The sequence below is a fragment of the Pseudopipra pipra genome, chromosome 4, assembly GCF_036250125.1.
Source record: "Pseudopipra pipra isolate bDixPip1 chromosome 4, bDixPip1.hap1, whole genome shotgun sequence".
Lineage (NCBI taxonomy): Eukaryota > Metazoa > Chordata > Aves > Passeriformes > Pipridae > Pseudopipra > Pseudopipra pipra.
Window position 1 is genome coordinate 36,109,340 of NC_087552.1, and position 27,778 is coordinate 36,137,117.

At 35.6% G+C, this 27,778-nt stretch overlaps 1 protein-coding gene across 4 annotated transcripts in view; it reads left to right on the forward strand.

Moving 5' to 3' along the window:
* Positions 1-27,778, forward strand: part of TLL1 (tolloid like 1) — a 131,249-nt gene that overhangs the window by 91,532 nt on the left and 11,939 nt on the right. For 2 of the 4 annotated variants that reach the window (XM_064652413.1, XM_064652415.1), the window contains 9 exons: positions 3,567-3,669; positions 4,871-4,987; positions 6,000-6,145; positions 11,118-11,313; positions 12,867-12,992; positions 15,369-15,529; positions 18,408-18,588; positions 25,099-25,224; positions 26,546-26,673. In XM_064652413.1, coding sequence (XP_064508483.1) covers positions 3,567-3,669; positions 4,871-4,987; positions 6,000-6,145; positions 11,118-11,313; positions 12,867-12,992; positions 15,369-15,529; positions 18,408-18,588; positions 25,099-25,224; positions 26,546-26,673 — 1,284 coding nt within the window. The other 2 variants (XM_064652416.1, XM_064652414.1) reach the window with 2 other exon arrangements.

The window sequence follows — 27,778 nt, forward strand, 5'->3', positions numbered from 1 at the left end:
GACCCAACTTGCAGCCATGATGTCTAAATCTTAGCTAATGCATATGTCACGGTACTTTGGATATGCGTTATTCTTGGTGTCAATTTTTCTCAGTAGATGGTGATAACACATTCACATAATGAAGGGAAAATCAAAATATATTTAAATTTTTCTTGCTTTTCTGCTTTGACCCTGTTAAATCTCAGGAATGTTGTGTGGAAGTTAGAGTACATATAAGTACATCACATCATGTTATGAAATGTCAGTGAGCACTTTAGTCACCTAAAAATAAACTGAAAAAGCGTTGTCTAGCTCTTGTCTCTTATTTATTGAGATATAGCACAGATGTTTGAGCATAGTTCAGCGGGCTTTTATGCATGCTTCTTTCTGCAAGTAAGGACTCTTCTGGTCTTTCATGGCCAGAAATTTAATGAAGGATGGAACTGCGGTGGTATGCATTAGCTGCAGAATTCCTTCTACTCATAAGACATTGTAAATTGCCAGCCCAACCTAAAATGTGTGCGTTCCCATGAGGCAGTCCATTCACCTTTTACTTTTGAGATTTAAGACTATATGGTAAACAGCTGTACACAGTATATCTATACACAGAAAAATCTCTAAGGAAGGGTGGTGTTAGTAATGCTGTATGCCCTCCTCCAGGGCAAATCCCTCCTTCTGGTATGTAGAAATTTTATTGGCATAGGGAGATGCAACTGTGCCAGTGTCTTGTTTGAATCTGCCCTTTTGAATGTTACATTACTTTTCAATTTTTCTTAAGGTTTTACATGAATGATAAAATAGGACAGAAGAATCTTAGATTGATATAGGGAAAAAATGACACCTACAGAAAACTTAGTACTACCTGGTGTTTTCTATATATTTTGTGCCTTCTTATCTCAGGTAGTAGGAGTTATGATATATTCTCTCCGAAGCTGCAGTAGCACAGCTGAATCTGCTGTGTAATCAGTAATTCTTTAATTGTGCTGACAAATACCCATTGATTGTTTTTCCTGTGGAGCCCCTTAGTTGTTCTGTCCCCTTTAAACAAGCTCTGCCTTGTCTGTAGCTCTGTTTAATACCTTGCAGAATTGCAAATCAGAATCTTAAATATATTTACACTTTTTTGGTTCCTGACCAGAAATCATGCTGTGACAGACTGGGGGTTCTGCCTATGTACAGGTAATGGATTCAGGTCAATGTTAAGAAATTGCTATATCATCAAATACCTCAGCATATCAGAGTGAGAAAAGGCTGTGAAGGTTATTTCATGTAGTTTCAAAGGTGGGGGCTGTCGAGGAGGCTCATGAAATTTTAATTATTTCCACTTAGATAGCAGCACTTTGAGACATTGACATGATCACACCTAAGTAAAACCATCCATTCCCCAACCCATTCCTAGCAACTAAGGTTTGGAAAAAGGCAAATTTCCAAAAAAGAATAGAGAAATCTGATGTTTCAGCTGTTTCACGGAAAACGGCAAACTTGTGGCTAGACTGATGAGAGACCTTCAGGCTCTACACAGTTGAAACAATGGAGGAGGTATAGGTTATGGCTTCCATAGCTTGCTTCCAACAGAGCCAACTGGGTTAGCTTAACAGCTCTGGAAGGTAGCCTGCCTTAACCCAGCTGTTTGCATCTCATCTGGGCAAATAAAAAGACTCCCCCTTGTGAACCTCTCTGACTGCACAGTTGGGGTGAAGTCAGCATGGGTGGAAAAGGATGAGACTGATGAGGTCAGTAGGGTTTTTAAGTAATGTGGCTAGATACAGAGATACCTACCTATGGTTTGAGACAAAGAGAAGGTAAGAGTTTAGAAGGAATCTGACCTGCAAAGTGGATGATCTTAGGAGAAGAACAAAAGTTTTGTGGGTGGTGTGGCCTCTTTATTTGAAGGACAAGTTAAAGGAGAACAAGTCTGCAAGGGACAGCCAGAATTGCTCTGTGAATGAGAGAATGAACTCTCTGCCATCCTCCGAGGTAGATTCAAATAGCACTTGGAAATGTAATAAAAAACTGAAGCAGAGTAAAGCCTATGAATGTTTGTACTTTTAGCCAGATCTGTAATATTTCTCACAGAGAACTACATGGTAAGTAAGTGGTTTGGGAATTCTGATAATATTTGTGCATTTATTTCTTCAATACATGTTCCTGAAGAAGTGACTGAGTAGTAAAGGCAAAATGTCCCATGATTTAGATATCTGTGAAAGGGTGCATGTAACACAGAAGAAGTTTGAGAGATGGAGGTAAACTATCCTGTCTGACTGTCTGGAACTGATTGTACCATTTATAGTGTTATATTTTTAACTTGCAGCTGGACTAAGGGTAAATTCCTCTCCTTTCAACTGACACTCACAGCTGTTTCGTAGGCTGCCATGGAGATGTATTTTTGCAGTGTGAGGTATTTGCCACTGTGTAGCAATTCATGTTTGTTCTATAATGGCAGATTTCAATTGTGAGTTCCTAGGATCAAAGCTAAAAATAATACCACTTCTATGCTCAAATGTGAATAGTGAAGTATTTTAGTTAGGTTGAAATACTTATTTATACACACTGAGGAACTGATACAGAAGAAGATGAATTCTTTTTCCAAATACACCTAAATCCCATAGAAAGGTATTAATTGGAAATGATCTTATAATACAAAATATGAGCAACTTTGACTCTTCTTGTTTGGATTTCTCCCTCTCTTTACATTTCTCCTGTAATTACAGGACATGATGGTAAGACTATACCAGCCAGTGAGGGTCTAAACTGTAGATACTGTATCAACATGTGATCAGGGTGAATCCTATTCCTGTGTTAAAAGTGTAAGTTTATGGCAGTTTAGGATTAGTATTTCTAAAACAGGGATACTGTAATTCAATGTAAGGGTTGTCCTCATAGTAAGTATTGAAAATATGCCTGTTTAGAGATGTTTTCAATAAAATTGGGAGACCAAGTTCAAAAGTTCCAGAAATTTCTCAGATTTCTATATAAAACTCTATATAAACTCAGATTTCTATATAAAAAGCTTTATTACATTTTCATTAAAATCATTAAGGGATCGTATACCATTTCTTTTTAGTGATCTTGCTTTCAGAATTAGTGTCCATCATTGTCAATATTTACATATCTAAAAATAAAATATCATGTCAAAACAGTAGTGGAAAGAAGCACAAACTAAAATAAAACAACTTTTATTTTTTTACAGCTGTCAGTGTTGATTATAGTCAGAATGTAATAGAAGAGGAATTGGCAGAATTATGAAGTACCATACTTAAAGTTATATTAGCAAGTTATTTTACCTTATTAGCATTCTCAATTTTTTATTTCTTAGTGAAAAGCTCCCCATGAGCAATTAAATGTGAGTAGTTTGTCTCAAATCTGATCAAGTATGTAAGATTAAATGAAAAAAAAAAACTTTTCATGTTCCCAAGCAACTTTTACTTACTAGAAGAAATAATTGAGGAGTGGTTAATTAAGTGTCTAAATGGTTGGAATCCTGTTACAGGTGACCACTCTGGCTTCAGTTCTGCAGAATGTTGTTGTGATTGTTTTTCTGATATTAATCATACTTGATTTATTTAGATATTCTCCTCTGATTACAGATAGTTTTAAACTTCACCACCATGGACCTTTACAAAAGCAGTCTCTGTTGGTACGACTATATTGAAGTAAGGGACGGCTACTGGAGAAAATCACCTCTGCTTGGTATGCAACTCTTAAATGCTGCACGGTCTACTGTTACCACACTCATTGGGCTCAATGGACTTGCTGGTGAATTCACAACAAACCTCTTGGTTTTTAGGTGTCTATAATGTATCTAAACTTGGGGATGGGAAAAAATCCTCTAAATGGCCTCAAATAAGTTGCTTATTTGCTTCAAGCCTTAAACCTTCCTTTCATGCAGCTGCGTGTGAGGAAAGATGCAAACTACTAACTGTGTAACTTTTTCCTTTGCTCATAGATGTCAAAATAAGAAGCTGCCAGAGTTTTGTGCACAGAAATGGGGAAATAGTTTACAGACATATCTGTAGAGCATGTAATGCTAAATCCATGGATCACATGATAAGCACATTCACTGTGCATGAGAGCACCTGGTGTAGAGTTCTGCTTATGAGCTCTGTTTCTGTACTTTTAAAATTATGAATAGAAGATTGTTTCTATTTCTACTTTGTATGTCCTTCCCTGCTCTTGCAGGGAAAAGACATGCAAAGCAATAATGAATTAAGTTTGATTTGCAACTGAGATGTAAAGGCTTCAGCCATCCTATTTTTCATTCAGAAGAATTAAATATGGGAGATTTTACCCCCGTAATGCTACTGCCCAGACACAGACAACAGCTTTTTAACCGGCATGTCTATTTTCTGGGCCTTGAACAGAAAAGAAGGAAGAAGAAATTAAGACCAAACAGTAATTATACTTTTCTCCCATTCCCTATCACCTGGACAAACAGAAATTTCACCTAGGCAGAATTTAAGAGGATAATGTAGAATATGGTCATTTAGATGTTAGTTTTTAAATCTCTTTAGTCTTTAGACACAATGAGCAGTATTACTATGACCTAGATTTTGTTCCTCTTTTAAGATTAGTACTCACTTTCCCTTCCATAATGCATGTGTTTGTCTGTATAGAAACAATCTCTAACAATATTATTTTTCCTTGATTCCCCTAAGGTTTTAGACTTGTGAGCCTGACTGCAATAAAAAGAAGTAGTGAAAGCTTTATAGTAAAATCTTTGTGTATTAGGTCCTGATCTACAGAAACACATATGCTTAACCATAAGCATATGAATAGTTCCACTGAGTTGGTTCTGCCACTTCTGCTTATAATGTTAAACACTTGTATAAATGTTTGCAGCATTTGGCTTCAGAGGCGGCAGAAAATGCAGTTACTGGTTGCATGTTTTTAGGCAGGTTTTGTGGTGACAAACTGCCAGAAGTCCTTGCATCCTCCGACAGCAGGATGTGGATCGAGTTTCGCAGCAGCAGTAACTGGGTTGGGAAAGGTTTTGCAGCAATTTATGAAGGTAAGCTTCTTATAGCATTAAAAATGACTTGATTATGGAAGAAAAATATTAACTGGATACCTTGGGATATTAAAAAACAAAACTAGCAACAGCAACAAACCAGTATGAAATTTGTATTTTATTACTGAGACAGTAGATGTTAACTTTCTAGACAGTGCGTTTTGAAGCTCCTCCTGTGATCAGATTTCAGCTGAGCTCTTTTCCAGGGAAACCACTGATAGTATCCATAAGCATTTTTTACCAGTTGTTTAATTAACTAAATGTGCATGTTTTTGTGCTTAGTGCTTGGAAAGATTTCTTTGAGTACTTTCTGTGTATTCTTCAGAATAATCTGACTTATATTTTCCATATGCACTGGGATTAGTTAATAGAGGCACTCTTGCACACCGAGTATATTAGCAAGTCAACATTCACTTAATTAAAATAGAGCCTGTTTTCTTAAATACTGAATCTATGGTAGTAAATGTTATGATTCAGTTGATACTCACAGATATTTACATGATTATCAGAATCGACCCTGAAAAATGCATGTACTTCTTATGAAAATATTTTTTTATTTATATTAGCTGTTTCTTCAAATTCAGACTAAGGTTGAAGTGATAAACTGTAGGTTAAAATGCATAGACCTTTATGACATTTTGACTTCTTTTGTCTCTTTCTAAAGGTTAATAAATATTAATGAATAATGTTTACTTAGTATGTTTCAAGGGTGAACAAAAATTTAATTTATTTTGACTTCATAAATATATTCTGTAAAATGTATAGATTCAGATTATCCATGATTACAAAGTCTTCCTGAACATTGTAGACATATTCAGAGCTATTAGAAATGCTGATATGTGCTAACTGAAATATATATAATAATTTAAATGGATTGTGTTTCAAGTAATTTATCCCTAGTAGATTTAACTGTTTTCCAGAACAATCTTATTATTAGTTTTAAAATGGGAGCATATAATACAGTTTGGGTGTGGGGAAATTATTCACAACAAAGATTTTATGCTTTTATCAGCTATCTGTGGAGGTGAAATCCACAAAAATGAAGGCCAGATCCAGTCTCCCAATTATCCTGATGACTACAGACCAATGAAGGAATGTGTGTGGAAAATAACAGTGTCAGAAAACTACAATGTAGGATTAACCTTTCAAGCATTTGAGGTAAAGCTTTTTAACTAATCTCAAGAAAGCATCTAGTGGATAAGTGACAGTAACATTTAAGGGAATACTTATTAAACCTGTGAACGAATTTAAGAATTCTCTATGAAAAATTAACTCCAGAATCCATGAAATCTTCCCTTCCGCAGAAATTTTCAAGATTAAAGTTTTTCATGTTTTCTATGATATTTGAATGACAATGTTTAAAGTATTGAAAATAGTCAAAGTTTACCAAATACATAATCCAGTTCAGCAGGGCTACTTTAATATTCTGTTAAATAACCAGGATTTTTTATCTTTGCTAAATCTTATTATTAAAAAGGAATATATGTCTGGAGAAAAAGCACTGTGTTTTTTGCATCTGTTTTGAGAAGAAAAAAACCCCAAACTACTTATATTCAGATTACAAACCTGTATTTAGTGAGGGAAGAAAAAAGCCATGGTGAGTCATACTAGTATGTCTTTAGTGTACATCTCTCTGAGTATAACACTGCTAAACAGTGTTAAACTATTATATAGCAAAGAAAAAGTAATATTTAATACGTCTTTTTTATCCCTACACTATACACTGACTTAAAGTTTGTAGACAAATTTAGTAAAACACTTTAAATTTACTTGTTTTTTTGAATATAGTTCAGCAGTAATGACATGAGGCACACTTTTTAAAAATCTAAACTTTTTGGCTTTATGGTGTACATAGACAGAGGTATAGTAAACATAGCTATAATTTCTAACCTGTCCTTTTATTCTTACAGACAGACTTCAGGGTTATAGCACACTTTTGCTATGACTGATGAAAGATCTGAGCATGAGAGAGTAAGGGTTTGGGACTTAACAGCAATTATGAATATAAAGTATAGAAACTTTAATAATTTCACAGATTCTACTTAATTTTCCCTTTTTTTAAAATCCTGAATTAATGTCAGCTCTAGTGCAGATAAGATCAGGTCTCCCTGCCCAAACAGTTTTCCAAATGCCCTTCAGAGTCTGCATGACTGGGCTCAAGATTGCTTAGCATAGTATGTCAATCTCTTTATTTAAGCACTTTTAAAAATAAACAGTGTTTTCAATGCTTTTATATAATTTACTGACTAGATATGGAACTTCTCTAGTCTTCCATTGCTGCACAGTATTTTTTAGTGTGATCACAAGGGAAATGGCACTATGCCTCTGCAAAAGAGACTTGCTGCAATATTTGATCTCCATGCAGTTGCTCAGCAATGGTTTACACATGCAATACATTATCACTTGAGCTGACCTCAATTCAATATCACCTCTGGGAGAATTAAACTTTCATCTCTGCTTATCTTTCAGGACCTTTTTCTAATCACCAAATTGTGGACTGTTTACAGGTGTGAAGGTGGCATGCTCATGCCTCACCATATAGGCAGTAATTAGAAGCAAAGGACCAGCAAAACAGCCCAATTTAGTAGGCAAGTGGGTAAGGATATAGGAAGAAATGTCCAGTTTTTCCCCCAGACTATTTAGTATTATGGCACTCTCTAGAGGAGAAACATGTGGACTGACACCTCATAAGAAGAAAGAGGAAATTGAGCAGAAGTACAGTTCAGCAGTAATCTCAAGCTGGTGGTTCTTCTGCGTGTGTTTTGAAAGGAAAAAATAAAAATTTCCAACAGTAGGGACTTGAAAGCTACATACTTTTCCAGGGAGAGTCTGAACTGTAATTCTAGAGTGGCAAGATGCCCTTGAGCATCAAATGAGGTGCCCCAGAAAGGCACAAGACTGTTATATCTGTCCTTGCAGTATTTCTTACTGACTCGTCCACCAGGCTCCCCGCTGAGAATGAGAGTTGCTTTGGAAACTGCTCTGAAGTGCCTTGCCTAGACACTCACCATTGGGTCTGATTTCCATTTCAGCTCCAAGTGCTTGAACATAGGTGTTCTGTTTTTTGATACTAAGTCCCTCTCTGGACTGAATCCTTGGTGCGCTGCCTAGTAAAACAAAAAGTTGTTTAAAAAATCACAGTTCTTTGTGCCAGCTGAGACTGAAGAAAGCAAATGTCAGGCCAAAGACTTATTGCAGTGTGTTTGTGGGAAAATTATTTCTCTGTCCTTTGAAAGGTACAGTTAAGTAAGAGGAATTCTCGTTATCCATATGTAATACTAGAAAAAATAACTGTATAAATAACCTTCACTCTGAAAGGAAAGCACTAGGGAAGCTGAGATTTCCAAATTGTATCAATGAGTCATCTTATTTTGCCTGCTGTGGGCAACGCATTTTACTGAGTGTGGGATTGCTCTTTCTTATTTAGCTACTATAATTTCTACTGTCTGCATGGCAGTAGAGATGTTGGGACTGGTAACTCCATCTTTTTGATTGTTATAGTCACCTTTATTATACTGATCTTTCAAAATTAGCAGGTTGGTTTTGTTTGTTTGTTTGTTTGTTTGTTTAAAGAACTTTTTTTAGCAGCAGTCTCACCAGCTAAGGCAATCCAGAGGGTTTGTAGAGCTGATCCATATTAATCTGCCTCATTTGAGTGGCCTTGTTAATCTTGGTGCAGATAGTGTTCATTTAAATTATTTTTACATAAGTCGGGGAATAAAATTTATCTGATCTGATTCCGCTAGGCATATAGGCCACTTTTTATGATTAAAGTCTACAACCTGAGGCAGATATGTTTACCTGTACTGCAGTTTGACTCTATGAACAAATAAATTAACAATGACAACAATGTTAGAATGGCCACCTTTTTTTTTTTCTTTTTGAAAATCAATAGTACTTTGTATGTTGGTTGATTTTTATAGTCTTAGGAAGTTTAGAAACTTACTGCTATGCAAAATATATTTTTAGCTGTTGTCTTCTGCCCAAAATAAAGTGATCCGCTGAAAATAAACTACTAATTCACCTCAATGGGGATTTGACACATGCAACTCAGAGCCATACTGGGCCGGCGAATAATGATAATTTCCATATTGCCCATAAAACATGGAAACATAATAAAAACTGATGTTTATTAAAAGCCTTGAGTAGTGAAATGATCATGGAGCTGTGGGGAAAATGCACAATTCCTTCACTGATATTAGTGGTCTTTGGACCCGTTCACCTCTTTCTACATCAGAGTGCGGTATGATTTTTACAGTGATAACAAGGAGACTTTGTTCCAAATTGGAATATGATATAATGTGTTTAATCTTTATTATTTAGATTAATGAAAATATGGAATTGGTATTATCAAAAACTTACCAGTGCTCAGGTAGATACATTCCTGAGTGCGTTAATTGTAAACATACAATTGCTACTCAAATAAGCAATAGGTAGTTGCACCACAAATCTTCATGACTTTTCTCACTCTCACTCAAGCTCTAGCCCAGGGCAATTCCTGAGGAAACATCTAGGAAATTACAATAAATGGTAATATGGTTTGTGCCAGAGAAGTGACTGGGAGAAAATTATGCATGTAAATGGTTAAAGAATTGGAATGTTGGAAAAAGAAATGTTAAGTATAAGTGCCATTAAATTCCAATGAAATCATACAGTCCCTTCCCTCAATTTTCCCTTTTACATAAGAAAAGCAGAAATCCTAACATGCTAAGTGAAAGCTCCTTAGTCTGTGGTGGTTACTGAGCTTAGCGTTGGTCATAATGCACAATAAGAGCAGACTAGCAGCAAACACTTGCGCTAACTGTGCGCCTTAGGTGCAAGAAAAACTCTGGAGATAAAATGTGGATTTTTATGGGCTTGGTTTTGAATTCATTATTGTTTTAACAGAATTTGGATATTCTGAATGAAATTCGAGGCTTCTCCAACCCCTTTTTACCTGACTGTGATCCTGCTGCCGTGCCCATCCCCCTCCATTCCTAAACTTGCCTCATGATTCAGCTAGTTAGTTGAACAATAGTATTCTTAGAGGAGTTATTTTCGAATGGTTGGATCTAGTTAATTCTTTTATAACTAAGATGCTATATTGCATGAATGACATAAGGTATTCTGGCAGTAAAACAACCCAGCTCATGAGGGTTTTTAATTCTGTTGGGAAAGATACTCTCTCAGTAAAGATAAGTATCATAAATTATCTGGGCTCCATGTAGGGTCGTATTTGGGCTGCTACTGCTTTCCTCGCTGGTGCAATTCCCGTTCTGACTGACTCTGCAAATACTATTATGTATAAAGAGCACAAGGTTTGTTACTCAAGTAGAATGCACACATGCCCACTCACATATTAGTCTGTGTTTGGATGTCATCCAGCAGAAAGTTTAAGTGAGAAGGGAAATTTTCAAGTGTTCTGTTTTCAGTAGGTTTCTCCATCAGTACAGAAAAGATTCACTCATTGACCCAGAAAGTCAAAAGATGACACCTGAAATCAGGAATCCTGCAATGGAAACCAGACACATCAGCTGCAGAAAAATTATGACTTTTTTTTTTTTGTCCTCTGTTCTGTTGACTATTTAAGAGTTGATAATTTTACAAGTGTGTTTGAATCTAATCCTACAGATGCCTCCAACTCTTTAGGCACGCAATTTTTTACATTTTCCCTGCAACATCAGTGAATAGTGACAAATGCAAAATTTTTAACTGTGTGGAGGATGAAGAAAGAATCTAAAAATCTTATCATATTAATAAAAATTAAGCTTTTTAATATTGCAAAAACAGTGGATATTTATGACCTGTTTAGTTGTTGAACCATTAATCTTGTTGAGTGTACATGAGAAAAGAGGACTTGGGCTCAGAGTAGAAATTTGACAGAACATTAGGAAACTTAGACATGAGAGTGTCTTTTTTAGTTACTTTTTTCCAGTTAGACTGCTGTGTCCTTTGTAAAATTTCAATAATTTTTCTTGTAGAAAACAAGTAGAGTTAAAAGAAGTTCGTGATACTTGTTCATCTTCCTGATGTTTGAACCCTAAACAGAGATACTAACTTTAACTTTGAAAAATTCCAGTTCTGTTTATTATCTGATTGATATTTGATATTTATGGTTCAGATGGGTCACTTTGATAATTACGTTTTACAGATTGAAAGACATGACAACTGTGCATATGACTACTTGGAAATTCGAGATGGAACAAATGAAAACAGTCCTTTAATTGGTCACTTTTGTGGCTATGACAAGCCAGAAGACATTAGATCTACCTCTAATACCCTGTGGATGAAGTTTGTTTCTGATGGAACTGTTAACAAAGCAGGATTTGCAGCTAACTTTTTTAAAGGTAAATGTTAAAGCTTATTGGGATTTGTGAACAGCCTATCACTTCTTTTTGTACTAGAAAAATTATTACAGGATATTAAAAATATTTCTCAATCTCTTTCTACTAGTAGTAGTTCTGTAGTCTCTAGCATATTTTTTACCGAGGATACAATATAATCAAAACAAAACAATAGAGGTATTTGAGTCTCTTTGTAAAATGTATCCAAAGAATGAAGGAACATAACCATTGCAACTTTCTACTGTCTTCAGGTTCAGTTAATCAGCTTAGTTTTGAAACATATTTAATCTTGTGAAAAAGTGGCTTTGTTTGACTTGTATTATCAAATACAAACATTATAATTGCAAATGGACTTTTTTCTGTTAAGGGGTTTTATTTTGTTGTTTGGGGTTTTTTTTGTCTAAATTATGTGGTTTTTTTCTAATCCATTTGCTGCATTAGGCTGCTTTATCAATTTATTACTTTCTGTAAGCAAGAAAAAAAAAAAAGCTGAGAAATCGTAGTGAGCAATGACCTCACAGTCTTCCTCCAATTTTGAGTGACTTTTGGGGAGAGGAAGGTGCCATACAACTGCAGCTATATCTGAAGCATTTGGTGTATGGGAAGTGTAATTCCCATCCTGTGCTGCCCATGGCACGATTAAAGCCACTGGCAGTGGTGTGGCCAAGATGACACCTGAAATACAGGTCATGCCATCGGAAGAACATTTTTGCTTTTTTGAAAAGACACAAACTGTGGCTTTTCTTCCCCTAACTGACAGTTTAGAGTGTAAACAGTTATAACTTTGAAGGCTATAGGCATCAGAGGGGGAGCTCTGTTTTATTCCTAAGAAATTACTTGTCCTGGTGTAAGGAAACAATATTTTAACATCTGAGGAATATTTTAGCAGTGAATCTCATGGGTATACTTCAGAGCTAGTAGAGAGAATACACAATTCCTTTCCCTTCCCTTGCCCTGATTCATCCTGTTCCCTTTAATATCAGTAGAATGAAAACCTGGGATTTGAGGATTCTGTTAATCTGTTTTTGAGTATGAATTCAGGATAATGCACAGATTGATTCTGTGGGAGATAAAGTGCCCTTCAAGTGACCCTACTGTGGATTTTCTGTCTTTCTTTCAATACTTTATACAACCTTTAGATTATGGCTGTCTGAATTACTGTATGCTGCCCACAAAGTGCTTACAAATTAGTTCTGCAGCTGTCAGTAGGCATTGTTAAAAAAACTAAAAAGCAAAAAAAACCCAACTACAAAAAACCCCAAAAACAAATGAACAAACCCCAAAAAACCAACAAACAACCCCCCCCAAAAAAAACCCACAAACCACAAAAAAAACCCAACAACAAAACACCCAAACCCCACAAAGGACAAATTTTTATTTTTCCCATTGCGGGTCTCCTAAGCATTTGAAAATCCTCTAGTCAGCAACCACAGTGTGTTATGTAGTGCACCTTACAATGGCATGCATACAGCTTTCTGGGTTAATATTGATACAGCAGTTACAGCCAAGGAAGGTAATTATTTAACACATTTTTACATTCTTCCCTGTCTTGGTAGAGGAAGATGAATGTGCCAAACCTGACAACGGTGGCTGTGAGCAGCGCTGTGTAAATACTCTGGGCAGTTACCAGTGTGCCTGTGATCCTGGATATGAACTTGGTCCTGACAAAAAGAGTTGTGAAGGTACAGTGTGTTGCTGTTCTGTGGGCTCTTTAAGCTCTCAGGGTGCCATTGCTTGAATGAAATGCTACACATTTTATATGCTCCGTCCTAGCAGGGCAGACCTGTGCAATCCAACTTGGAAAACCAAGTGCTCCCTTTTTAGTAGTGGTGCCAGAGTAATGTCTGTCTGCAGCAGTCATGTACATCTGATGTCTGTCAGCAGTTTAGCTTTGCGGATTTTGCTGTTAGTTGATCAGGAACAATGCAAAGCAGGACTTCATACTACTTACTACATTATTCATACTCACTAAAGCAAAGTCTACCGCTGTGCATAAGGAGACAATTAATTACCAGCAATGTGCCACTGTCTCAGAATCAGAGTATTTAACAATCCCTCTGGCTGGGGTGTGCCTGGGAAGTGGCAGGTCTAAAAAGCGGGATCCATTAGTCCACCTCAAAGTTCTGAGAAATCATTCTCACTCCTAATCAGATTGTGGACTTTTCTTGCTGGAAACAAATTCTACTTCTCAGGGTGAGAAAAGTGTGTTCAAATAATCATTTGGAGAAATAAAAATCTGATAAGTGGAAGTCTATAAACATAGGATCGAACTTTTGCATTCTATGCATATTTCATGTGAAAGGAAAGAAACATAAGCTCTTGATCATTATGCACCAATTATTGTTGGATTTTTATTCATAGACACCAATAAATTAAGGGATACCACAAATTTATTCTTAGCTTATCTGTTTGACTCGTAAAAAGAAAACAGAAAAGGAATACCTCCCTTGTGCCCAAACAGTAAAGCAACTCTAGCAAAAGAAGTCCCTTCAAGCACTGCAGTGCATTGTAGAGCAAAAACCCTGAGCTATCCCTTAAAGTGTATATATGATTGTTCCATGTCAGGTGGCACTCACTGTATATAGATAGTACTTGGGACTGCTGAACTAAAATCACTATCTAGTCACACTGAGCATTATGTCCTAATTATAGTTTGGGCCTTTAAGGAGTGAGCTACATGTACTAATTCACACATGATGCCAGAGTAGAAGTTAGAAACTTTGCCCTATGCTTCACTGAACTGTCAACAAGCACAGAAATTTGCTTGATGGTCTTCTAATCCAAATCTCCCCCAATGACAGCATATTAGAAAGCTTTAACTTTTGGTTTGGGGTTTTTTTCCCCACCATTGCCTCAACAATCTATAGAACAACGTTCAAAAACAGAAATTGAAATCTGGCGGTACTTGTCCTGATCCAGACTGTATCATTTGAGAGGACATCTTGTGTCATCTGACTGCTAACTCTAAATCTATGTCTGGTCTTTTTTGATACGCTATGGTGTGACCCAGGGTCTCAGTCCACGCACCCCCATCAGATTACCTTTACATGTATACCAAGAAGCATTCTGCATGGAAAGCCGGGAGCCAGTCTGAGTTGAAAAATGAGCCTTGACACAGTAACTGGAGAGTTGTCCCAGCTGTGTTAGATGAAGTAGATGCAGTGTGTGAGATCATCAGCTAGATAAGAATAGCCAGTTTGTAAAGCAATTCAGTGTTAGCAGAGAGCAGTTGAGTAGATCTTCCCCCCTCCGGCTCTTTGGAAAGAGATTTGTGGATGATTTCCAGTGCTGCCATAGTGCTGTAATGGTATCAATGTAGCAGAGTGTGATCAAGAGCCCCTGCAAATCTCCCATTACTTTCCTTTTTTATGTAAAAAATTTACACAGATGGAAAAGATAAATGAGTTTATCCTTTTCTAGCTGAACTGCATTCACAAACATAGTACAGTACTTTTCTGTTGTGTGGTTGTCTCTATTTGACATATATTTGAAAATAAGGGGCATTTTCTCTATTACTTGAACATCTGTACTTCGGCAAAAGTAATTATGACTGAAGTGTACGTGACTGCTATTCCATAGAAGTGACCCTATCTAGTAGATTATGGGAGGCATATACAGCTATATGAGCTGAGACAGGTAAGGCTGAGTCTGTATCAATAGTCAGAGAGAAGCTAGGGAAATGCGAAATGCATCTTAAGTAGTCTGTCTGTCAGAAGAGAGGTGGTCAAGGTCCTGGGGAGGGTGGTGAGGTCAGAGGACTTGCATGGGAAAGGCTGTGAGAGAATAACCAGAGTCTCTGGAGAGAAGGGAAAAGAATGAATATGATAACGCCTTGTATAATCCTGAAACTTATCTCTGTTCACAAACCTGCAAGCTGTTCAAGATAGGGGCTGTCTCTTTCTCCTTGTTTGCACCACGAATGATAAAACAAGATTCTGATTAGTCTGTCTGGGCATTACAGCACTATAAGTAATGAGAGGACTGATTCTTCTCAGAGTGCTTCTGTTTACAGTAAAACATGGTTTCAGTCAAGAAATTATGCTCTTTTAATTTTACAGCTGCTTGTGGAGGACTCCTGACAAAGCTAAATGGGACTATAACCACACCAGGGTGGCCCAAAGAGTATCCTCCAAACAAAAACTGTGTGTGGCAGGTGGTCGCCCCAACGCAGTACCGAATTTCAATGAAGTTTGAGTTTTTTGAGTTAGAAGGAAATGAAGTAAGTAACTGTGTACAAAGAGCTGCACAATCTGTTACATGATGAAGAATTTTGCAAGCATTCAAAAATAGATATCGTCTTATAAAACCCTTGCTGACCTTTCATATGCTGACAATAAGCACAGATATTCTTGTTTTCATTTTGGGACTGTTTCTGGATTCTTTCAAAACAAACACAGAGAGAATAGCTCTCTTTTACATATCATCTAAATGTATGTGCATTACAAGAAATTTAAAAAAATGTTCTCTGCTGAGTCTCAGCTGACTTTTTTTATCAACAAAGTAAAACAGAGCAAATGGGGCTGAGGAATATTGGAAAGAATTCAAGAGAAGAAAAGCTGGAGAAACCAAATCATCTTTACAGACTGACTACAAAGCATACACATAAGATGTGGTTAGTAATGAAGTGAGGGAGCATTTAAATCACAAGTATCTCAGTGGGGGAATATTTTAAAACAAGCAGTACCAGAAATAAGGCACAACAGAATAGCAGCAGTTTTTGAGCTGATCAGCCCCAAGGCATGGGGGATCTTGTACCCAGGTAGCAGGAGGGACAGGGCAGAGCCCTTCATCTAGTAAAGGATGCTCCTTATAGCTTTAAACAAAGTGGTAGGGGTTACAGTGGTTTTTTTGGATGAGAAACATAAAATATGGGTTTCAACATCAACTTTTAAGCTTTTTTTCTGCTTAGTAGACACTTCTCTGTCATAACATTGAGTTCCCTTGTCAACTCCAGCCATAAAGTGCTGTAGCCATTGAGTTTCTATGATGTTCTTCACATGGCATTAAGGATGCAAATCCCAGGACATTATTTCTGACTAAACAAATTTGTAACAACATATTTAGGATAAAGATGGCGTGTCTTTTGGGCATGGGATTTAAAGGGGCAAAAGCTGCAGTTTAATTTATAACTAAGAACCAAACCAGACATGCCTTCTCCAAAATACATCAAAATTATTTGCAGAGGCAGCAATGTGAGATTTTTTTTTTTTTCTCTAGTATTTGGAGTGGGTTCTAAAGACCATGAAATTCCAGCTTTCAAGGATATATATGTTCCACTCATGCCCTATTATAATTATTACTAGAACTGAAAGAGGTGTAATAAAAACTTAAAAATTCCAGAGAATTAAAATTTATTTACCATTTGAACAAATCATAATTTTTTTTCCCTGCCCTTTCTTGGTACTTAAGATTTTCAAGGAAAACACCTCGGGTATGATGAAGTTAAATCAGTTTTCTAAGGTCATACAAGACATGTAACTTAAGCAGATTCAAAAAATTTAAATGTTTTTCAACATTCAGAACTTCAGTTTGATCATCTCCTGTGCTACTAAATCTTAGCTTTATACTGTTAAAAGGTAGTACTAATGATGTGAAAATCAGAAGAAACATATAATATCTGGAAAATTCTAATGTATTGTCTGAGTGCAGACAAAAAAAGTATACATTTATCAAGTACTCTAATTATTTTTTTCTTATAGGAGCTCCATTTAAGGCCAAGTTTAATATGCCTTTTCCACTATTACAATTTTAATATTTTACGTTTACATTTTACATTTACCTTGTATAATTTTTTTCAATACAGTGTAGTACAGAGGAAGTTAGACCTATCTGAAATTACCTTTACCTGATCTAAAGCTATGAAACCATAAAAACTCACCACTAGTATATTGCTGAAATTACTGGGATTTATTAAAAGTAGTGAGCTGTATTTGAAAATCACATGCATTATTATGAATTTATCTTCCAGTAATATAAATCAGCATGTAACAGTAGCTCAAGTTTTACGAATCTTTGTGTTTTTTATATTGTATAAGAATAGTTGCAACTGAATTAGTCACTTTCTGACTCTGCAATATATGAAAATTATTCCAATAAAAATAAAAATTTAATCTATGTCTTCGGTGTGTTATATTAAAAGCAATTGGAAATGTTGACAATTTTTCCTAAGGAAAGAGAATAACAAATGCCAAAACCTCCTTTTCAATTGTTCCCTTCCAGCTCCTCTGACAATTCTTTTTTGCCTGGAAATTGTGATTTATCAAATACAACTTGGATTTAATGGACAATATAAGCTCCGAATGAATCCTCCTGGCCATTGTTTTTTCTTAAGCTATTAATTGCAGACAACTGGGACATTTTTGATTAAATGATTGATAGTTGAGCCTAAGAAGCTTAGAAGTTTTTGGGTGGAAGGCTTTAGGTTGGCCAAGGGATTATGCATTGAAAATATTATCATGAATAGTAGGCCTTGCATAAGGCTTTTTTATTACATTATTTTACTTTAACCTTTTAATGAAAATGGCATGTATCATGCATTGACATTATAGCTGGGCTACTGTTAAAGAACAATGTACTGTTTTAATGGTGCGGATTCATGTATTTGTAAATAAATTCATAAGTTTTAAATACACTATGGTAGAAACGAACCTTGCAAGTTTCTAAGTGAAAATTAATATTTTTTTAAAAATCTATGAGATGCAAGCAGTAGAAAGTTTGTAGGTTCAAGGTATGTCATTTATAGCAAACAAATAGGTATAATTTTTAGGGTGAATGGTTCCAGATTTTAGTTTACTGTCAATGGAATGTTTACTTTTTAGATTAAGTAGAAATACTACTAAGCATCTTGAAATTTAGACATGAAATAGAGATGAGTATCTATAAAAATATAATTTTGAATGTAATTCACAGTACAGTTTTGTGTTAGTGACCTTAAAATGTTCTTACATAAGGTCAGTGAGTGTTTGTAAGAATTTACAAATGTTTTCAGAGTCATGTATTATTAAGCAGCATATACCAATCAGAGTTCTGACATTTGCAAACAACTTCATGCTTTTATTTTGGTTAGACAAAATTTTTTCTCTCCTTTCTTTTCTCAGGTTTGCAAATATGATTATGTAGAGATTCGTAGTGGCCTTTCTTCTGATTCTAAGCTACACGGTAAATTCTGTGGTACAGAAGTGCCTGAAGTTATCACCTCTCAGTACAACAATATGCGAATTGAGTTTCGATCTGACAACACTGTGTCAAAAAAAGGTTTCAAGGCACACTTCTTCTCAGGTATAGAAAATTGCTCTTGTATACCTGCAAGTGTCTCTGAGTGTCCACTGACTGGGTGGAGCGAGCACTCTCTTGGTTTGAAAATAATTGGCCTTTTTGTTTATGGTTTTCCTGATAGCTTTGAATTTGTTTTATTTACATAAGCATAAACCCTTCTTCTGTCTTAAAATACCCTTCTGAATTGTAATGTCTGTAGAAAATATATGAATATATATATATTTAAATAACAGCAGAAGCAAATAAACTTTGTGGGATACAGAGGAAGAAAGTAAGTTCACTGTATTCCTACATTTTTGTTACATTTCTTTTATCCCAAGTTTTGTTGCTATTTTTTTCAAATCCCAGTTGTAATATGATACCAGTTGCGTACTACATACACTTGCATTTTTTCTACTCAGGTCTCTTAATATATTCCATTTGTTGGGAAATTACCACTGTGCTACAACATTTGTTTAACATTATGGGTACTTTTGTGCCAAACTTTGCACTTCTTAATGTTTTGCAGAAAAACAGAGTTTAAGATCTTGCTCTTGCAAAAATCTTTTTATTTACGAGTGTAGTTTTACTGACGCAGATCAGAGTGATGGAAGTTTATATCATATAAGGACGTGTATTCTTGAATAAAATTAGACATGAGTGAAGCTTAAGATGTGAGGAAATATTTGCACAACAGTTGTCTCTGCAATTACCCATTGAGACTAGAATATAATAATCTCACTCTGGCAGGATACCACTCGGTGCTGGTTGAGAAATTTTGCTTTGTGTTATTCCTGTGTGTTTACACACACACACAAATGGGGAGGTATGTTATCTTGTGTAAAACAACACAAAAAACCAGTCCCATCTGCCCCCCTCCCTAAACTGGATGTCCCATAGAAGAATTTGGGAGTTGAATTGTGCCCCAGGTTTTTTTGATAGCAGTTAAAAATCTGAATCTAGAGAATCCTTAGCATGTAGTAAAATATGTTACCATTATGAGCAACTTTTTGCTAAAATATTTTATGAAAACTGAAGTGAAATGGTATTTAATTTTTAATACTGTTAATAACTCATCATTATGACTAGGTAATAAGAAGTATAATGTATAAGTGAGGTGGTTTGGAAAGGGAAAAAATAACTAAGACAAACAGTTTAGACTTTGAATGTTTCCTATTATTTAATATTTTTACTAAGCAATTATGAAAGATGAAAAAGGGTGTTTCATCTCATGCAAAGACCTTAACAAACATTTTACCTTCTCTAAAGAATTTTTTTTTCTAGTAGTCACATTTCTCTGGTCATAGTCTTACAGATCCATCTTTACATATAGTAACATTTTTTGCTTTTAAATTTATTGTTTACAATAGCAAGAAGCTTTCAAGGTTTCCTTCTATTTGTAGTAAAAACATGTGTGCACACAGAGCTTCTTCCTAGAAGAAACACTTCCTAGAAATGCTTACTCAACAAGTTATTTTATGTAGGCCTCATAATTGTCACGTATTTTGACTTTTTACAGAAATAAGGATTGATATGTTCAAGTTCTAAAAACTGCAAATGAACTTTGTTAAATCTTTTCAAGATCTATGTCTCATAAGATTGGCAATGATAGCTTTGTAATTTGTGTAAGCTCTGTGGTTCAGAAGTTGTGTTTTCTGGACTTGCTGAACATTTACACATTTATATTCAGTTAAATTTTGGGTTTCTTTGAAGTGATAGTTCATCTTCACATATGTACTTATTTATTTTATTGGTTGCTTAAATGATTTTTTTACTATTATGAATGAGTTCTAGGAAGAAATCACACCAATGCTGTATCTTGGGGAAAGACTAGACTATAAGTCATAGAGTACAAAGCATCAGCTTGTAATCCTTCAGAACTGTTTCTCTTGTATTTTTCAGTTCTGGATGAAATTTTCTTACCTTTCTCTCAAAAGGTGAAAACAGGATTTTCCTGGTAATTGGAAAAAAAAAAATTTATATTACATCACTGATCACCAGAAAAATTAATTAGTCAGGGATAAATCTGAACTGATGTGTTTTTTTAATTAATAGAAACATGTGATGTGTCCTTGATATAGTATATATCTAATTCCCTTCAAAAAGAAAGAGATAATTAGATATAAATAGTCTTTAATTCTGTAAGCATATAAATTTACTGTTTCATAATGCATTTTTATCATAATCTCTTTTCTTGTTTCATATGAGTCCAAATACTTTGTATTTTATTTTTATTTTTTCTCAATTCTCTTCCAGTTTTTCTAATTTCTAGCAGATTCTATTCTGCTAAGTTACCTTTCTCCATTTGAAAATACTTGACAATTTTTTAATGCTTGAAACAAATCAAACTTCCAAACATGAAGTATCTAGAAAGAGGATGTCATCTCCAAATAATTCATCAGACAAAAACCTTAGGGCTGTCAGAAAACACTGAGACTTTCTTACCCCTGAATTCCTTAATATGGGCATAATAGGCTACTGAAATATCAATGAAGAACAGACCTGAGACTTCAAGCATTTTGGCTTTTGGGAGTTGGTATATGATAACTTTTTAGCTCATGAAATGTGGGGGTTTTGCCTATATATATATATATATATTAGTCTTCAGAAGGCAATACTTTTAGAATGATATCTGGGTAGAAATGCTTAGATACTTGCTGGAGGCATTTATCAATTTTATTAATTAAATCACAATAATATCTGTAAAGAGTTATAAAGACATATATAATGAAAAAAATGTAATGAGTAAAACACTGTATCTTGCACTCTATTCACCAATAAAGGGCATAAGCAATGCTCAGCAAGAGAGAAAGGTGGGTATGTCAGATTAGTGTGAAGATTAGGAACTGTAATATGTTCCCCAAGCACAGCCAAAGAATTTCTCTTTTTTTTGTAACTCTTTTGGTGGTGAATTCTGCAGCCATAGCTAGAGCTGAGAAAGCATGGCCCAGCTCCAGCTTAGAAGACAGAAAGCAGTTTTTGGGTGGTTGGAACCTACTGTGATAAACTGTGAAAGCAAACAGTGACATAGGGCAACAGATGACCTGCATTAGTAAGGTATTTATGTTGATACAAGACAACATGTAATTACATTTTTGGCTGTAAAATAGTGTTAACAACCAGACAGGTGCTGCTGGAAAGTGAGAAAAACTTTTTTTTCCAGTATTCTGTAAAATATTCATTTGATGGGACAGTTCTGAAGAAAGCTCAGTTGGGAGCTGTTGCAGGGATCTAGCTGATCTACAGAGACACTATTGTATATTTGTAATCAAGTTTATTGGATAAAGAGAGGAAACTAGGAAGTAATGATATATTAATTTTTTAACACTTTTAATAAACAGTTTTGGAATTGGATAAATAAAATAAATAAATTAAATAAATAAATAATAAAACTTCGAGTAATTGGGGTTTTATTCTTCTCTTTTTTTCTGTCTTCCTCTGTCTCTCTCTTCCGCTTTTGTTACAAGACAATGACCTAGCAGTCAGTCCCTGCAGGACCTAGCAATCTGCTGGGCCTGTAAGACTAGAGGAGTGTAAAATAATGCCAAAAATATAATAATATTAATAATATATATTAAAAAACCCCACCCCCTTTATTTTTTTTCTGTGATCTTTCTGAGAAGATAACCTAAGGATCAGTGATAATATGTCATTAAACTGCTTCCCTTTGTCATAAGTTTCAGAGTTACTTCAGTGTTTTAAATAAACATGATTCTTTGTGTGATCATTCAAAAGATACATAATGTTTGATGAAATAAGGTTTGTTGGGACATTTTTTCTTGGGTGATGATTCATTGAGCAATTAAAAATAGAAAGCTAGAATGTTTCTAGCCTTGAGCACAAACTCATCTCTGGTGCCATCCTGGTACATTTTTTTCCACAGACAAGAAAGCTGCCTGCAAAGAGAAAATTTTTGTTTTTGAATCTTGCGAGGATTTGATACAGGTCCCTTCAGGCCGAGTACGTATTAATCACAGACTGGTGGCCTCTGAGGGTCTCAGAGGTACGACCATTTGTCCTCTGAATGATTCAATCTAACATTTTGTTGTGAATGGATCTTTCCCTCTTCTGAGTACTGAAATGAGAAAAGAAGGAAAGTATCCATTCAAAACTGGGGGTTCTAATTTCCATCTGTCAGCATAACAAATGGCTTTGTTTTTACATGGCAAAACATTTGTTCTTGGAACTAATGCAGACTAATTGTTTTTTTCACGAATTTTGAAACTGGGCAATCAATTTGACAGAAAGTCTGTCCTCAGTTATGAAGTGTGAGGAAGGCTTGTTCAACAGTTGCATCCTTGATTAACCATGTACAAGTAATTATTGTAGTTCAAATGTGTTCCAAAACTTCTCCTTTCTACCTTCTGTCCGTTATTTTATTTCTGAGGAGATCCAACAGAGGACTTTTTGCTTTATGCACTTGTCTTATTAGAGATTATTTTATAGAATATAAGCTTATTTAATGCTACAATACTTCTCAGAATGTTTTGCATGGTTTGGTGGAAGATGAAAATGAACAGGGCTTTTTATTTTGAATTCATGCACTTACTCTGTATTTGAAAGCCTAACTTGAATGCATTTTGAACTTGCCTTCCTTTTATTTTTTTATTTTGTTTGAAAATTGCAAACTAATTCTTAGGAGGAAAAACATTACAGACTTTTGTTTGTATTATTTCTAATTTCTCAATTGCTTGTTACTGTTCTTCACTTGGAATGTGGAATTAATTTATGATGGTGCTTACTTTTGCAAAGGTGAAAGATTATAACTTTGGTTTGAAATTACATAAATTTACTACCTCAGTTTGGGACTTGCATTGTAAAGTGCATAAGCAGTGCATTGTGGAGCTTTTATGCTTCTTTCATCATCAAAATGACAACTATAAGTCTTTGAATGTATGAGGTACCTATGTTTTCAGCTGTTTCTTAATCTTCAAATCTGTTCACATTTCCAGAAAGCTTCCAAAAACTTTCAGTGCAAACAGATTTGAGATTTACAGAACAAAATGCAGTGGATGCTTGGGTTTGACTTGCAGAATTTATGTATAAATGTACATTATCATCATGTATTATAAGTAAAAGCTGATTTTTATGAAAAGACCTGCAAGTCAATGGGTAAAAGTGTTGCATTTTGGCAGAGTTGCATACACTTTGGCAGAGGAAGATTATATATATGCAAATATAATGCAAACTTCCTTTGTTGTGTTACTAAATATAAGCATCAATAAGGACAGGGAAAAAATGCATGAGTAAGACAATGAAAAGAGAATTAAATTATCCATAGTGTCTTCTAATCTATAGAAATTCTTATTGTACCTACTGAAGTCTGAAATATCACGTTCCCTTGTTTGAAGACAATGTTTGCTGCTTTTCAAGGTACATAAGGCTGAAGGGGGTAAATGCTCTGCATTTCAAACCTGTTAAACCAGACCCCTTTGATGACCATGGTTTCTTTGCTCTTTTTCTTCCTCTCTTTTGCATGTTGAAATGACACATTGTGTAAAATACAGGGTTTTTAAAACATGTGTGTAGTTATATATATACACATATTTTTATATTTAAGAATGTATATATATGTGTCTATGTATATAGTTATATGGATGTGCATACATATATACATGTATGTGTACATATATGTTAGGAGCAGTCTGCCTCTTTTAAAAGGACCAGCCTCACTAAAACAGGAACAGCTGAATGACATAGAAGGGTGGCAGCTGAGGCCTCTTGTTAGAATGACAGCCTGTTAATCTAGTTTGGCTTTTTTCCATGCAATGAATTTGTAGCTGTTTAACGCAGGTCATATTTCCTCTGCTACTCTCTGCTTTATTTCTAACACACTAAAAGCTCTTTTGAAGGATTATATGTTAATAAAGAGAACTGCATGCTACATTGTATATCTTGAACTAACTAATGCCAATTTCTTTTTTTTTTTTTAAAGAAATGTTTTTCTTTTTGTGATGTTCTGTAATGTCCAGATTCATTAAAAGTTAAGCACACTGTCACTCTGCTGGGGAAAAAGAAAGAAACTTATTAGAAAAGTTGATGTGAAATCCTTCTCTTTTTACGTGTTTAGTAATGTAGAGGTTAAAGTCTTGTTTGCCCTATGTGTTCCTTTGAACATACCACTATTAAACTGTGGAATTTGCGTAAAGCTGTAATGCTTTATGTGTTGTCCATAAACTACACTGCCATTGTTAAGTAAAATAAAAGTTTGGATATTTATGAAACTTTTACCAGCTAGACTACTTGAAAGAGTAAAAGCTGGTAACTCTCCTTGTTCTAGCTTAGGAACTCCCTCAGGAACTAATTCTCATTTCCTAGAAAGATGAGACAGACTCTTTGTGCTGTGGTGCAAGGTTGTAGGCTGAGCAATGAGTGTCTAGAACTAAGGTACCATGAAACTGCCTTACTGAGAAGAGTGACTGTGCCATAGATTTTCCTTTTCTGGACTCAAACTCTCTGCTCAACCTTTTTCTTTTTGGTGAAAGGTCTACTTCTGGCTGTGATGCTCACTCGACCTTCTTGTGTATTTTGTAGACAAGGATGAGTGTTCGAAGGACAATGGTGGCTGCCAGCATGAGTGCATCAACACAGTAGGAAGTTATGTTTGCCAGTGCCGAAATGGATTTGTGCTCCATGAAAATAAACACGACTGTAAAGAAGGTAAGTAGGAAGGTATTTGAATGGTTGATTACACAACTGTCTTGCAGAAAGCTTTCTGCAGCTCTCCTTTCAAACAAAAGAAAGGAAAAAGTATCTTGGTAATCTTGGGTCTTAGACATTTTAGCTTAAGCACTCCAGCACCCCTCCCCTTTCCCATCACCTTCATCCCCAGCATTTGTGTGGGCTGAGTTTGACATCCACAGGAATGCAGTTTGGAAAACTTGGGATCGTTGGCAGAGAGTGCTACTTTTAACAGTTTTATGAAATGTAGAACGTTTAAAGTTCTGATAGAGTATTATCTAAGGCTGTATTAAACACAGGAGTAGAGTTTCTGGAGAGAAGTCTGGTAAAGCTATCATTTGCTCCTATCAGTAGCAGGTAGTTTCCTCAAAGTCAGGTTGAAACCATCTACCCTTTCTAGGTTTATTTTAGGGGACATATTCAGACAATCTTAAGTTCCAGTCAAATCCCTATGCATTTTTCTTCCTGTTGGTTGCCTCGAGGTGTGGCTACCTCCAAGAAACAATAGGCTTTGGGACTTAAATAGAATTTAGATTATCTGCAAATGAACCTCAAGTGTGCAATATCATGTAAGCTACTGCAATTTCTCAAGATTGTTTTCTAGCATAGATTTAATTTGACTAAAGACATGCCCTTTGTGAATAATTTGCATTTTCACTGGTTTTAGAATGATATTTAGAAAGTAATTTGAGATTGTTAAAAAAATAAATACAAAAATGCCTTCTTTTAGTTCTGTTTGCTAGTGGTTCAGTTACAATGGAAATGACTAAGCTGTTCCTCTTAAATACAGTTTAGTCTTAGCTGTTCTCTCGTTGTATATATGTCCATAGAAACTGTTGTTAAGAAATCAAAATGATTGTTCTGTAGCTGCAATATGAAAATTAGCAAGAATAGAAAAAAATAAATTGTTCAAGAAATTTCTTTTGTAGTTGGAGTAGAAAGATTTTTCATATAGATTTACATAATTAGTTGTATGTAGGATGGGAGAAATATCAAAATATTTGATTCATTTTTAATATTTATCTTAGGTTTATTCTTTTATAATACTTTTTCCAAAAAAAGGCCATCTATTGTAAACAACAGTGTATTTTTCACAACAATCAATAAGCAGGCATGCTGGGTTAATGCTGTTAAGTGTGTGCCTGATGGGAAGAACATGACTGTGCACACTGAAGAGCATCCTTACCTGTCTTTCTCTAGATCCTTTCCATTCAGTGGGTGCCCTGAAAAATATAGTATTTTTTTGGCTACTTCTGAATGCAGAATCCCAGACTAACTGATGCTATCACTGTTGGCACAGCTGAGTGTGAACAGAAGATCCACAGTCCCAATGGTATCATCACGAGTCCCAACTGGCCTGACAAATATCCCAGCAGAAAGGAGTGCACATGGGAAATCAGTGCCACCCCTGGGCAGAGGGTCAAATTGGTGAGTTTCTGGTGACTCTTCCTTTTTATCTTTTCTTCTACCAAGCCAGCTTCTCAAATGACTGCTCAATTATATGAAACTGTTACTAAACTTTACCATCAGTTTGCATCCCAGAGGTAAACTATTTTAGAAACTTGCTGACTCCTGTCCATTTTTGGCCAACAGGGACTACTCAATATCATGAGCTATCATTCAAGTTTATAGTGATTGGGAATATTCTGGACAGCAGAAGGCAGGAGGAATACTTTTCCTCCTGTCAGGCTTTACTATATTATTGTTGCAACTCATAAAACTTCTGCAAAGTTTTGACAAATGTGGCAGAGGCCATTTAAACAACTCCAGAAAAAGCCAAATTTGAGTTATGAACAGTCCTCTAACACACACTTTTTGTATTTCTGGTCTGTACTTTTTGAGGAGGAAAAGAAGATGCAAAAACCTCAAGAATCTGGATTTCTCATTTAAAAGTGGCTCCAAATTTTAGCATGAGTAGAAGAGCAGACTGGATTAGATTTATGAATTTTGTGTCCAGCTGGCTGAGGACAATGCTGGTGGCTAAAGACAGGCTAGCAGAGAACTTTACAGGTCTATGGAGGTTACGTAGCCTCTGTACAAAGCTGAAGGCATGGTCCTACCTAGGGGGCTTTTTGCTTTGAGCTCAGTCCCAGTGTTCCTTCACTGTTCCTCTGTACTCAGGGAACAGCCACAAAAAAAGCTGGCCTTACATATTTTAAAATATGATAAATTGATTTTATGACAGTTTTGGAGCAAATAAAGTTAAGGAGAGAGCTGTCTCTACTTCAGAGAGGTAGAAGCAATAGGCAATATTGATGCAGGGATGAAAGGGATATTGTAATCTCATAACTGCTGACCTTAGCCAAACTCTAACCCCTTGTGCTGGGGTAGAGTTAATTTTCTTCACGGTGGCTGGTATGGGGCTATGTTTTGGATTTATGCTGAACACAGTGTTGATAGTATAGGGCTGTTTTTCTTGTTGCTGAGTAGTACTTACATAGAGCCAAGGCCTTTTCTGCTTTTCCTACTGCCATGCCAGTGATGAGGCTGGGAGTGCGTGGGAGACTGGGAGAAGACACAGCCAGAACAGGTG